General features: G+C 38.6%; 2 protein-coding genes across 2 annotated transcripts; one reads left to right on the forward strand and one right to left on the reverse strand.

Annotated features, from left to right (window-relative positions):
- The first annotated feature begins 371 nt into the window (after positions 1-371).
- LOC129238695 (uncharacterized) lies at positions 372-10,060 on the forward strand. Its single transcript, XM_054873811.1, has 5 exons — positions 372-507; positions 9,376-9,463; positions 9,554-9,642; positions 9,710-9,849; positions 9,910-10,060. Exons 1-5 carry the CDS (start codon positions 394-396, stop codon positions 9,992-9,994), a joined length of 516 nt encoding a protein of 171 aa, XP_054729786.1. The 5' UTR covers positions 372-393; the 3' UTR covers positions 9,995-10,060.
- Positions 10,061-11,735: 1,675 nt separating this feature from the next.
- On the reverse strand, positions 11,736-12,973 carry LOC129237856 (general odorant-binding protein 19d). Its single transcript, XM_054872815.1, has 4 exons — positions 12,764-12,973; positions 12,385-12,663; positions 12,270-12,323; positions 11,736-12,194 (listed from the first exon to the last, which is right to left on the reverse strand). Exons 1-4 carry the CDS (start codon positions 12,956-12,958, stop codon positions 12,036-12,038), a joined length of 687 nt encoding a protein of 228 aa, XP_054728790.1. The 5' UTR covers positions 12,959-12,973; the 3' UTR covers positions 11,736-12,035.
- Positions 12,974-14,878: the final 1,905 nt, after the last annotated feature.

Consider the following 14,878-nt stretch of genomic DNA (forward strand, 5'->3'; position numbering starts at 1 on the left):
GAAGTAATCGCCGAAACTGAGGCCTATTTTGAAGGCAAAAAAAAAAATCGTTTTACAAAGGCGGTATCGAAAGATTGGAAAAGCGTTGGAATGATTGTATCTCCCTAAAAGGGGACTATGTTGATGAATAAAAACGAATTTTGGCAAAAAAATGTGTTTTAATTAATTAGTCACACACATGTTATGTACCTTGGAAACTTGCCATGTGTCGCTTTCCAGTCACTGTGAAGACAAAAAAATCTTCCCACTAATTGTATTTCAGATTTAGATTGCTGTTCGATAAATTTTAATGAAGAACAATATCCGGCGCATTCGATAATAATATTCATAATATATGGAAGCATGCAAATTTTTAGTTGAAATTTAAATAAAATGCAGTGCAATATCTAGTGAATGCCAGTCTCATTTCGCTGCATTCGTGTAATTAATGTAATTGAAATGAAAATGTTGCAGACAGTACGAATTTTTACGGGAACGATTTTGCTAATATTCACGGGAGACGTTCTGGTGTGTTATATAAAATAATTCTAATTTTAATTTATTCTGTGAAAAAATGCCGAACTTCTGGGGCAACGAATTTCATAAGTTCAGCGGAAATTTTTGTAGTACTAGTCAACTAAAGGATTTCAACAAAATGTGTATCATAATTAACTGTTGTACTCAAATAATTAAGCCAGCAACATTTTGAAAAGTGTTTGCTATTTTTCGTTTGTTTATAATTTTTTTATAAAAATCTGGCTGATTATATAAGAAATGTCACATAAATCTACCTTTGAAATTTTTACAGAAATTAAAAAAATTTTAATTATATTTTTTTATTTAAAGTGCAACCATAAGTTGCAAGACAAAAGTCTCCTTGATGTTTGATAATTTCATTGCTCGACGTTGTTGCGCATTTCCTCCATATAACGAATGCAGGAAATTTTCTTTACATGGAGGAATTGCGCAAAACAATAATTTAATATAGCCTACTACTACTATGACAATACAATTGACGTCTTAACCCACTTCGGATGGAATTTACCGTGCAATTATGAAGCAAAAGAATTACAAAGAATTTCGAAACGATGGCATAAGCGCAGAATTACTCAAAGAAGGAGTAGGGGAGAGTAAGGAAAGAGCAAGGAGCAAACAATGCTCTTCATTCCCAAATAAGAACCATCTGGCGCAGTGAAGAAATCCCTGCAGACTGGCACGTAGGCACGTGGAGGTTAAGTCTGGCTGCATGCTCCACTACTTTCCAATGACCTGACACTGCAACGATGCGTGAGATGTTTGGTCGAGAACATCCGAACAGGTGATTCGTCCTTTGGGTTTTGTATGATGGCCATGTGCTTTTTGTTGTAGTGCATGTAGTTAGTTGCTGCCATCTTCTTTCGGCTAAAACATGATAGTGTGAAGCAATGGATGCTTTTAATGTGTTCAGTGGGGGTGGAGACTGCCACCGCCTTTGCTAAGTCTAGGGTCGCACCTTTTCTTGCTAGCTCATCCGCTATCTCATTACCCTGTATGTTCCTATGACCGGGAACCCATATCAGAGTGATTTCAAGCCAATGACTAAGCAATTCCAGCTCCTCTCTACACTGTAGGACCAGTTTGGATGAAACGGAGTTGGAGTCTATGGCCTCTATAGCTGCTTGACTGCCTGAGAAGATAGCTACTCTTGCATCAACTTCCTTGTAGAGCACTATGTCGTCTGCGTACGCCACTACTTTAATACCCTTTCGGTTGAATTTGGTAAGGATATTGACAACTAGTAACCACAGCAGAGGGTATAAGACTCCTCCCTGAGGGATTGACAGAGCGTTTTATCGTGCTACTGCCTACCTCACCGATGATTGTTCTTGTTTTAAGCATGTTCTCTATCCATTCGCTGAGACTATGTCTGTCGATTATGGATCTTGTGCTAACATTGTTGAACGCCACCTCTATGTCGAGAAAAGCGACTAGTGAGTATTGTTTGTATTCTATGCTCCTCTCAATCGTACTTACAACCTCATGAAGAGCTGTCTCTGTGGATTTTCCTTTGAGGTAGGCATGTTGAGATGGTGAAATCGTTGTGTCTGTAATACTTTCCCTGAGATATACATTCAACAATCGCTCGAGAGTTTTGAGGATAAAGGAGGATAGGCTGATGGGTCTGAAATTTTTCGCTGTATCATAACCGCGTCTGCCAGCTTTGGGGATAAAGATCACCTTAACCCTCCTCCAGCTTTTTGGAATAAGGCTTTTTCTGAAGAAGACCTCCAGCCAAGGAATCGTCGTTTCTCGAGTGTCCCACAGCATGGCTGGGAATATCCCATCTGGACCGGCTGCTTATATCGTTTAAAGTTTTTCATCGCCCATAATATTCTCTCTTGGGATACGATGTGATTGATTGCATTGGATGACAGGTTGGATGTTTGAACACTGTTACTATTGTTCTCAATATATTCTGTGTTACCTAGGAAATGTGTATTTATAAGATATTCTAGTGTGTCGGCCGAGGATTTTGTTCATTCTCCGTTATCTTTCTTCAAGAAGGAAGGGCAGGAGTGTTCTTTGGATAAAAGTTTAGCTATTCTGGCCGTATCTTTGGTTGATTCGATGGAACTACAAAAATCTCTCCAAGTCTCTGTCCGAGCCTCTTTGATTGCTTTCTTGTATTCCCTAAGGCAATCTTTGTAGGGTTTGAAGTACTTGTATTTGTAGCAGATATTGAAGATTTGTCTTGACATTTTCCTGAGTTGACTTAAATCTTCATTCCACCAGATAGGATAGGTTGTTTTGCAATATGTGGCGGGACATGAAGCTTCAAGCCCTTCATCAGCGAAGCTTCGAAAGCTCCTACTTTCTCATCTAAGTCTTTCCTTGACGTTATGGTTTTATTTATGGGTTGAAGTTTAGACTGGGTTACTCTACGGAATATGTGCCAGTTTGTTCTTGTAGGGTTTCTATATCGAGTCGGTTTCTCAAGTTTAAGATTGATATCGAAGAGAATCCAACGGTGGTCCGAAAAGGATTTCTTATCGGATACTCTCCCATTTGTGACTATTTGGGAATTATTGTTTGTGCATAGGGTAACGTCTAAGACCTCTTCTCAGCCTGGAAAATTTGCCGAGCTCAGAAAAGTGAAGGTTGGGGTAGTCACTCACCTCTTTCATTCGTCTCTGAACTGCCCCAGAGCTCGTTTCTGGCGTTTGCGTCGCACCGCATCAACAGTTTATCTGTGTTGTTTAATGTTGATAGGAATCGAGCCACTTCGTCTGACGGCGCCGGTTTATCATGTGGCATATACACCGATCCCAGGTATATTGCCGATTTCTGCAGCTGCGCTTTCATCACAGTAAGTCCCAAAATTAGAACACAGAAACGCTTTTAAGTGTTTTTTAGTGATGATGCATGACGGGGCCTTACCCTCTGCTTGACTGTAGAATATGTTGCTGTTGTTGTTGTCTTGGAACCCTTTAACCTCATTGTCTCTGACCCAGGGTTCCTGTATAAATCTGATGTCGACCTTCCTTTACCTGAGGCAGACATCCAAGTTCTCTGTAGCATATTTCGAGTGTTGCAGATTCAGCTGTGTGGCTCTAGGCATCGGGTTTGTTTTCGTCTTCAGCTAGGCCAAGCTTTTCTAGCTGTCGACTTCATCTACAATAGTTCACCCTCATTTTCATTGCTGTCTGCTTTGAAAACTTTAGTTTGGCCTTTCTTATAACGTTGAATGCCTAGCTGAGCTCCAGCGTCTTAAGTGGGCTAAACATGTTCTGAGGATGGACGCAAACGAAATTGCAAAAAGATCTACAATATTAAGCTGTCTGTGCCTTTTAAAACGGGTCGCCCAAGGAAAACCTGGATTGATACAGTTAATGACGACGTCAAGATCTTTGCACTAAAAAACTGGAGGATGTCTGCAAAGAATCGAGAGCCTTGGTCGAAGTTATTGAGGGAGGTCAAGGTTTAACGTGGACCGTCACGCGAACAATGATGATGGCATAACTGCCTCCTTACAGTTTTTCTAAAAATTCCGAATAAAACGGTTGAATTTTTATAATTTTCGTACAAATTTGAAAGCTGGCTTTATATGGTATTTTTCTTATATTTTGAGTTACACATTTATAAAAAATATAAAAAATAAGTACCCAAAAGCAAATTGCTAAAACTGGGCAAAACTTTGGTGGCTTAGTTAGGTGATGTATACAGGGTGTTAAGTATTGTTTTTTTATATTTAACGACCTAAGAGTATAAACGTGTTAACCGGCGCCACTTAGAAAGGCTAAGTGAAGTCAAACCCTTTATTTGCTTTTCCGATACGGAACGGATCCTATCTACATAAGCGCGTGACGCATGGAATATTTTGAGGGAAAGAGGGTGCAAGATGACCAAACCACCTTGACTTTTATTCGCTACACTCTACCTATTATAACAGGTGGCGCTAAAGTAATCCTCCTATCAGAAAATGCTATACATTTTGCGATTGGCCCCTAATGTCAGTTCTGTTTTGACATTTGTGTAGTAAACACATGCGAAATACACGTTAATAAACAATGCTACGCTACACTGCTCCAGAACACGGAATATTGTTGACTATTTATTTGACCAATAATCGGTCGGTGACTTTGGCACAACGTGAATTTCGTCCCAGATTTCCTCGCCATCCAATGCCTACTGGTGAAACACTGCGACGTTTAGCCGCTCGCCTCGAAGAGACTGGCACACACGAGATGCTGCCAGGCGTGGCAGACCCCGGAGTAGCCGTTCTGCAGAGAATATTGCTGCTGTAGCCGAGGATGTCATGGAAGCGCCGTCGACATCGACCAGACGACGTGCCACGCAAATGGGTATCAGTCGACGGTCTTTACAGCGAATTTCGGTACAAGATTTGAAGATGTTTCCGTACAAAGTCCAGACGGTGCATCAGCTGTTAGCTGCTGACCCCCAATCGCGTCTAACATACGCTCAAGCCATCCTTAATCACCACCAAGAGGAAGATGATTTTTCATCAAAAATAATCATGAGTGATGAGGCCCATTTCCATCTTAGCGGGTACGTAAATAAGCAAAATTTACGTTTCTGGGGCACTGAAAATCCGCGTGTAACCCACGAAGAGCCATTACACCCGCTCAAAGTTACTGTATGGTGTGCTGTTTTCGCTGGAGGAGTCATCGGACCTTTTTTCTTCGAAGACGTCGCGGGCCAAACGGTTACTGTGAATGGTGAGCGCTACAGAGCAATGATCAAAGAGTTCTTTTTGCCGCAACTTGATGAATTGGGATTGGAAAATATGTGGTTCCAACAGGATGGTGCAACGGCACACACTGCACGTGCCACAACCGATATGCTGAAGGATGCATTTCCCGGGCGCCTAATCTCCCGTTTTGGCGAATTGCAAGATCGCCTGATTTGACCGCTCCAAACTTTTTTTTGTGGGGCCTTTTGAAGTCGCGGGTTTATGTCAACAAGCCTCAGACTCTTGCAGCTCTTAAAGACAATATCCGTCAGGAATGTGAGGACCTATCGTTGGAAGTTTTGGCCAAAGTGATGGAAAATGCCATAAAAAGGGCTCAAATGGCAATCAACTGTGGCAGCGGCCATTTATATGACATCATATTCTCGACTTGATGTAAAAAAAAACTAAAAGACCAAATAAAAATAATCCACAAGAAGAATCAAAGTTTTTCATTTTTTTTTTTAATTACAGCCAAAAAACATCGCAAGGTTACTTTTGCGCCACCTTGTACGTACCACCGACGGTGACAAAATCCACAAATTCTTTCTTTTTTATCGAATTGCTTCACGAATTGCTTAACTTCTGGCCGTGGGCACCGCTTTCCTTTTTGACTGAAAATGACGTGGTTTTTTTTTATATCGGTTCATTCGGAGCTCATCTCTAGTAATGATGCTTTTGATGCATGTTGGGTTTGATTAAGCCTAGGAAATCATGAACTTTGCAGCAACACGGCGCAAGGCAAAATCATTAACTAAATACAATGTCTTGAACACATTGTTCAAATCCTTTGCCAACTCTCTGTTGGTTAATTTGCGGTTTGATCAACTTTTCTTTCACTTTTCTAACTTTTTTCATCAGTTTCCGAGGCCGACGCCCTGCCTCGACGTTCGTCAACTCGATTGACTCACGATCTTTTTTTAGCGTTCATGCCACTCGTAAACGGCTGTTCGCTCTGGTTGCTTGGAACTTGGGTTCCCTGTGGACTAAGCTTCATACATGCCAAAACACTGCAATCAGGACAGTAACGAGATGCCTTCAGGTGCCTCCTTTACAGCACCTACATAATGAAGCCCCAATGCTGCCAGTTAAGGAGCACCTCAAAATGCTCCGCATACAGTTTCTACTTGGGTGCTACCGAAGGTTTCATCCTTGTAGACACCTGCTAGAATCTGAGCCGCCTCCCAGGCACATTAGGAGACACCTTTTTAACTATTCAGATGAGATCCCGAACAAAACGAACTGATAATACGCTAAATGACATCCAATGGGGAGACATTTTCCACCTTCTTAAACTCCTGACCTCTGAATGCCGTAATTGGAGTGCAGTCACCACTTATTGCAGTTAAAAACCTTTAGCTAACCCGAGAGATTCGCATCACTCTGGCACAATTACATTCTGAATACTGTAACTGACTAAACTCCTACCTATGTCCACCTCGTACGATACTAACCACCTTTTCACATCACCTCTGGACCCAACTTGTCAAAACAGCAAGCAAGGTAGAGCAAAATTTTCGTTGACTGAGGTCGATAATACCAACACGAGCCATTTTATAGTCTTAAACGCTAAAATGATATCTGAGCGATTCAGTTACGTATCCCAGAGTATTTTCCTACCGATCTTCACTCTAAAGTAGAGCTCCAGATACCGGGGAAACTAGAATCTCGTTCATCACCCAACTGCTCAAACAATTTGAGCATCAAAACAAAAATTGTCAATTTTTTTTATCAGCGTTTCCTTAGTTTTCCAATCACGTTAATGTGAAAGTAATTTGTAATACTTAAAAGAATTTCTGGAAAAAAGTCAAAGTAACAAAGTAATCAAAACTATTGATCGAAAAAGCTCGATATGCTCCAACTTATCCTCGAAAATTTTCAAGCAATAAGCTCCGAAAACGTGGGCGAGTACTCCTTGCTCTTTTTCTCAAACTGTTCGAAAGTGTGCGGACAAAATCGAGAGCTGTACTCTGAAGTAATCTCATGGTAAAAATACCGTCATCCAGTAGGCTCGTGTGGCATCCAACGCCTTTGGCAGATACGATACAATTATGACATTTCGACAGTATTGTTCAAGGTTCCTTTACATCCTCCTTTCTCATCACGTTTGCAGGAATATCAGTTTCAGACACAGTGGCTTAAAAGTACTTTCGCATAAGCAATTTTTTGACCTGCTGTTGGAAGTGGTTCCAAAATCTACAAAGAGATTTTGTGCCTCGAGTCTCTTTTCGCAGATTTTTTCAAAATTGGACTTATACTCATAGTAAATTATGGGTAATGTGTGATTAACCAGCCTACATATACAGGATTCTCACTTCATTTTGCACTTTATACGCCACATTAAGACCGACGGCCGCCGTAGCCGAATGGGTTGGTGCGTGATTACCATTCGGAATTCACAGAGAGATCGTTGGTTCGAATCTCGGTGAAAGCAACATTAACAAAAACATTTTTCTAATAGCGGTCGCCCTTCGGCAGGCAATGGCAAACCTCCGAGTGTATTTCTGCCATGAAAAAGCTCCACAACTAGGAGGAGGAGCTCGGCCAAGCACCTAACAGAAGTGTACACGCCAATTATTTATTTTTTTTTAAGATCGCCGATGTCCTGATAGCCGATGGAGAATGAGCTGATGTAAATTGATATTAGGATTCTATTTCATCGTTCATGTTGTTGTGAGAACTTAAAACATTCCTTACAAATTTGTGAGGAAAGCTACTGAGCCGATAGTGTTTGGTTGGTTATAAATTCCGGATATGTTGGGGTTCCATTGTCAACAGACGGTTGCTATTTCTTGCTTTAAAATTCTTGGAAATATCATAATTTTAACTGAGTTGAAAACTCTATTATTCTAGTACAGGAGGTGGGTGTCGTTGCTGTCCGATTTGTATATCCGTACACATTTTTTTTAAAGGACTTGCAAAGTGTTTGATTAGTGGCAATTATTTCTTTCAGATAAATTTTTATATTGTAGAACTTTACTAGAAAGTTTTTTATTTATTTGTTAGTCACTGAGACATCAGATCTTTTGTATTTTTGCATTTTTCAAAATGACAGTTGTATGGTGACAGTTATATGCTGATGTCATTTTACGGATACGCAGGAATGGCTAAAACGATATCTCTCATCGGTCTGAGCATTTTGGTATATAAATATGAATATCTTTATTTATTTCTTAATTTAATATATGGTAGTTTTTAGAAATTAACAATTATTTGAGAAATTTAACTATCCTACTCCGGTGTGCCGCCGTAGCCGAATGGGTTGGTGCGTGACTACCATGTGGAATTCACAGAGAGAACGTTGGTTCGAATCTCGGTGAAAACATTAAAATTAAGAAAAACATTTTTCTAATAGCGGTCGTCCCTCGGCAGGTAATGGCAAACCTCCGAGTGTATTTCTGCCATGAAAAAGCTCCTCATAAAAATATCTGCCGTTCGGAGTCGGCTTGAAACTGCAGGTTCCTCCATTTGTGGAACAACATTAAGAGGCACACCACAAATAGGAGGAGGAGCTCGGCCAAACACCCAAAAAGAGTATACGCGCCAATTATACATATATATATATATATATTAGGCCGGGTCGATTTGTGGGGAGTCAAAAAAATCGCCCATTGCTCTGTGAAAATCATATTCTAGGGATCAATATAAGAAACTTTGCCGAAGGAACCATACTTCTAAAACGAATTCTGATGTCCCCCAATTTGGGTCGAACTTTTTAGGTTCTTTTCTATAACTCACTTAAATTAATTTTTTCATTTACATATGTTCTGACTAAATAAATTTCTTAAGAGAAAAAATAGATATTATTATAAATAAGTGGGGGTCGGTCATACATTTGGACTCGATTGGAGCACTCTAAATGGGTCAAAGTGGGATTTTTCAAAATTTGCCCCTACCCAAAAGTTCGACCCAAATTGGGGGACATCAGAATTCGTTTTAGAGGTATGGTTCCTTCGGCAAAGTTTCTTATATTGATCCCTAGAATACGATTTTCACAGAGCAATGAGCGATTTTTAAATCGACCCGCCCTAATATACATATATATACTCCGGTGTGCTTGCTGCGTTGGGTACAAAAATGTGTGTGATATTTATTTTTATAAGTCCTAAGCCATATTTTTGTCTATGCTACTGATTTCGAATAAAAAAGTTTTCTTGTTTCCATTTCAGGCTGATGAAATGATGAACTTGCCCATGGGATTATTGATTGAAGCCGTTGAGCCATACGCTATTAATTGTGACCCGAAGCCTGAGCTGGGTAGGTTCTAAAAATCAGATAAGGCAAATTAGAATGTTTGTGTTTTCATGTTTTGTTTCTTTATTTACCATCCTTTGTTGCATTCGACAGAACACGCGCAGGAGCTTTTCTTGAATAAGGAGGACGCACAGCATACAACGAAATGTCTACGTCGTTGTCTAATGGATCAGTTCGAATTGGTATGAAGTTTATGCACGAAACTTTTTTAAGTAAATTCCGGAAACTTTACAATTTTGAGTTACACAGTTTAAAGATGGTGGCACGCAAGTAAATAGCGGTAAGCTGGTGGGCTATATGCTATTGGCATATCCTGATAAAATGGAAGAGCTTAACGAAATTTCAAACGGCTGTAACGAACAAAACGAAGAAATGGGCATCGATGAGAAGTAAGTTGGGAAGAACTACTACTAGCAGGTTTAATTTTTACAAGCACATCTCGTTTCCAGGTGCGAAGTGGCTCATGTATTTGGAATGTGTATGCTGAAAGAAATGCAATCACGTGAATATGAAATACCTAAGGTCGTGCAGTGAAAAAAATTTCAAACCAATTTTAAATACAATTGTTACTTTTAATAAAAGTTAAACAATTACAGCATATTTTGCAACTAAAAGAATTTTATACAGTCAAAGAGTTATATGGTAAAAAATTATTTATAGTATTTGAGCAGATTTTCGTCAAGCTTCTGCCACCTTTTTTTTAGAATTTCCGTGTAAAAGTTATCCAAAAATCTCTCTACGTTAATAACATTGCCCTGAGTTCTACGTCTTTTTGATCTATGAAATGCATTTCTCTCTTCTACTTTCTCTTGCTAAATGGTGTCAATTAGAAATATCTAGTAAAGCCAAGTCCCTTTCTACATTTCCACACATGAGAGACCTGCCTCTTCCTTTGCAGCCACGTTTCATTGCTCATCGTTCCATCGCCTACGATATCCACAGTAACTTAAAAGATTCATCTCGGTCCAAAAATGGAATTAAATCGTGAACATTTTCGTGCGATTATTTTTTACAACTTTCGACGTGGATGGACTCAGCAACATTGCATGGATGAACTTAATTCATTTTTTGGCGATGAAGCTTCATCAAGGACCAGTGTTTATCGATGGTATGGTGAATTCAATCGTGGTCGTAGTTCACTCCAAGACGAATTTCGTGAAGGTCGTCAAAAATCAGTTGCTGTTCCGAAAACCATTGATGCTGTGCGCGAATTGACGAACTGATTGCAAGATCGTCATGTGACCTATCGTGAGATTGAGACAATCCTAGGCATTAGTGGGACCAGCATACATTCAATATTGCATAAACATTTGACTGTCAAAAAAATTTGTGTGCGTTGGATCCCACACAATTTGTCAATCGCTCAAAAAAAGGCTCAATCGCTCAAAAAATACGATCGCGGGGCTTCGAAACACGTCTATGACATCGGACATCGTGACAGGTGATGAATCATGGATTTACGCGTATGAGCCCGAAAGTAAACAGCAGTCGACTGTATGGGTGTTTCAAGATGAGCCAAATCCAACAAAAGTTGTTCGCGCACGAAGCACTTCCAAGCAAATGGTCGCTTGTTTTTTCGGAAAAACTGGACATGTCGCAACCATACCACTAGAACAACGCAGAACAGTAAATTCTAAGTGGTACACAACCATTTGTTTGCCAGTTGTCTTCCAAGAAATTAGGAAAACCAATCGCCAAAGACGGATCACTCTTCACCAGGACAATGCGAGCTCTCACACATCGGCTCAAACAACTGCATTTTTGAGCACCCAAAACATCGAATTAATGGGTCATCCGCCGTATAGTCCTGACTTGGCACCGAATGACTTCTTTTTATTCCCGTACGTAAAAAGCAAACTGAGAGGTCAACGTTTTTCGACACCTGAAGAAGCGGTTGCGGCATTCAGAATGCATGTTTTGGAGGTACCTCATTCAGAGTGGCAAAAGTGCTTCGACAATTGGTTCAAACGCATGCAAAAGTGTATAGATCTTCATGGAGAATATTTTGAAAAACAATAAAGTGATTTTCTATGATTAAAATTTGTTTTTGTTCTCTAATCCGGAAATATAAAAGGCACCCCTCGTATTCCGCTTTGCACTTACCAATTTGTAAGGAAAAAAATAAAAATTTCGAGAAAAACGCGATTAAAGTTTTCGTTCTTACTCTTCTTTCGTTCGACGCTCATCACTTCACTGACCTTAAGCTTAAAACATTGAAAAGATATTCTTCAGATTGCGCATGAATTTTTAAACAAAAAATAAAAATAAAGCGTCGTATGTTTGGTTATAATTCTATATTTGTAAACTATAATAGGTGACAATATGGGTACGCTACTGCAATTATAAAATAATTTAATTTAATTTATTTAATTGAGGTGCAGCACTAAGAAGTGTAATCTGAAGACTCAACAACATATTTTTTTTTGCTTTGTTTTCTTATAGAAGTTCATAGTGCAAGCCAAAAACAGAAAAATTTTAATAATTCAACTCATCGGCATAAATCCTAAACTAATTTAATGCTGCAATTAAAAATTTAGCTGTGGCTTCTTGTGCGACTGCCTAAGTTGCCCATTTCCTAATATATTAATTTAATTTTGCGCATCTTCATCTCTTTAGCAATGCATTTATTAATTTGGTATGCCCGCTCGCAGGAGTCCTCGGCATTTATGAGCTTCTTGCAATTCTCTGCTGATGCCATAGCGATCGATGTAATCAAAGCATTGTTGCTGCCAATCTTGAAAGGTAATTTGGAATAAAAAAATATATATTTGTAAATACAAACAAATATTAAAATCTTTCTTATACTCACTATGTCCGCAATGCGCCCGACTGCCGGCGTCGACAATGAGTTGTTCTTATCCATCTGAAAGCGAAATATATTTATTACCTAAAATGAAAATTGAAAAAACTTGCTGCCAACTTACCACTTCCATGCGCTTCAAAATGCACTCCATCAGGCACTTCTCCTTTGGTGTTGGTTGATCTTCGTGAAGCAACGATTTTTCATACTCATTTGGCTTGAAACCCATTTCTGTAGCGCATTGGACTTTCATAGATGTTGTGAAATCCTGGAACTCCTGCATGGGCTGCGGCACTTGGCGTTTTATGCGTTTGTAATCATCCAAATCAGAAGGATCCTGGCGTGTTACTAAAGGTTTGCGTTTGCCAGACAGTTTGTATAGGTCAGCATCGAGCGCAGTGAGCTGTGAAATAAGCAGAGAAATGGATGTTTTTTATTAATTTTATTTTCTTATTACAGTAAAATGATTTAATTTTCTATAACTAAATGCTAAAAAAACTTACACTTTGAATTGCCGCCAAACAAAGCAGAATGTGGATTAAAGCTTTATTATTTGAGTTGCTCATTTTCTTGACGATTTCGTGATTAACGAACGCTTGTCGAATTGGGTCTGATGTGGTGCTCGTCAACCACTTCACGCTTTTATAGTGGCCTACATTTTGAGCAGTTGATGGCTTTGAAATAAATTTCGCTGGCATAATCAGATTTTTCTTTTGTAACTGAAGGTTTGTTTTGTTTGGTTTTGCTTTTGAACTCAAAAACTTCAAGTTCAAGTTGGTACTATTTATCTGGAGTAAACATTTTTGCAGAAATAAACTTAAGTTATGCTTGATGATGGAATAAAATATTCTTAATTCGGAATGAATGCCATTTAAGGGGGTCTTCTGGTCTCGAGGCCCTAAAATGAAGGGGTTTTTTGGGGATTGATTGTGACAAATCCTGTGAATATTTAAAAATTTTTTTTTTTTATTTTAAAGTTACATGTCTTGGCTTTTAAAAAATGGTTTTGACTTTGAAAAAAATTAACACCCGCGACCTTGAAATGGCGCTGAAGACGTCCACCTCCAAACGAAACACGTCTCCATTTTGGTCACGGTTTTTCCACCTGGGTAATCAGAAAGCAAGAATTAGATATGCGTTGTCTTCAGAGTTGCCCTGGTTAAGTTTTCCCGTGACAGATTTTTTTTTTTAATTTTTTTCAAAAGTTATGCAACAATTTGCAAAAAAAATTTTTTTTTGCTAATTTTTTGAACTTTAAAAGGTTATAAAAATGGAATGAAAAAAAATTTCAAAAATCGTACACGGGGAAACTTAGCGGTAAGTTTTCCGAACCTTTTAAGATCAAAACCATTGAAATCGGAGTATAACTACTATGAAAAGTGTGACCAAAATGCTTAAAAAACACGATTTTCGGGGAAACGCGTTTAAAGATAAAGTTTATGATAAAACGGCCGGAGGAGGGTACACTTCGGTGCCCAGAAAAATGTGAAAAAATGCGATTTTCAAAAAATCCTTTCTGTGGCGTATTCCCGCATACATATACAACAAAATTATGCAAAAAAAAAATCGATTTTTTTTTCGCTGGAGACCAGAAGACCCCCTTAATCATAGAATATTGAGGAACGAATCATTAATTTTGACCTCTAGCATTACATTGTAATTCCTTCATCAGAATTTTATCCTGAATCTGAGTATGACGTTGAAGATGATGTAATTCCAAATTTTCTTCCACAAGCAAAATTTTCGGGTACGGTTCTACACTGCGTAGCGACCGAGCAGGAGCTACCACATATAGAGATTTAGAGCGCACATCCACTTAAAAAGCCATATCTCGAAAACTATTAAAATTTTGTCACATATGCACATTAAAATATTTAAAAAACTGGTCAAATCAACTAAAAAATAAAAAAAAAAATTTAACAAAATTGATTTTTTTTTTAAACAGTAATAGCTGACAATATGAGGGCATAACTGCTGGTTGGTTGGTTTAAGTGGTGATTCTTGCACATTAAAATATTTAAAAAACTGGTCAAATCAACTAAAAAATCAAAAAAAAAAAAAAATATTAAACAAAATTGATTTTTTTTTAAACAGTAATAGCTGACAATATGAGGGCATAACTGCTGGTTGATTGGTTTAAGCGGGGATTCTTCCAAAATCCAACTAGCGCCTCCGCACCATTTTGTTGCCACATCCTCGTTACCAACTTGTTTACCAATTATTTTCAGCATGACTATATCCAATCTGTGCGGTTCAGGTTGTTGACATCTAAGCCAGACAGCTATTCCAGACTCTCGAACAGCGGTTTACCCAGGGTTAACATTCTGTCCTTCCAAAGGGCAGGGCATTCACAAAGGAAATGGAATATTGTTTCTTTTTTCTCCGGTTGTTTACAACTGTGACAGCAACATAATATAACTGCAGTAATAAAAGAATTTTTGATAAAATTAATAACAAAATTTAACAAAATTAAATTTTTTGTTGTGACAAAATAAATTTTTTTTATAATAATTTGTTATTAAGCTACATGGTTTTGTAAGCGTGAGTTCGCTGCACTCAACACTAGGTTTTTGAATGCATTTTGTTTCTCGATAAAACATAATTTTATGGTTTGAAGT

The sequence above is a fragment of the Anastrepha obliqua genome, chromosome 2 (genome assembly GCF_027943255.1).
Source record: "Anastrepha obliqua isolate idAnaObli1 chromosome 2, idAnaObli1_1.0, whole genome shotgun sequence".
NCBI classification, from domain to species: domain Eukaryota; kingdom Metazoa; phylum Arthropoda; class Insecta; order Diptera; family Tephritidae; genus Anastrepha; species Anastrepha obliqua.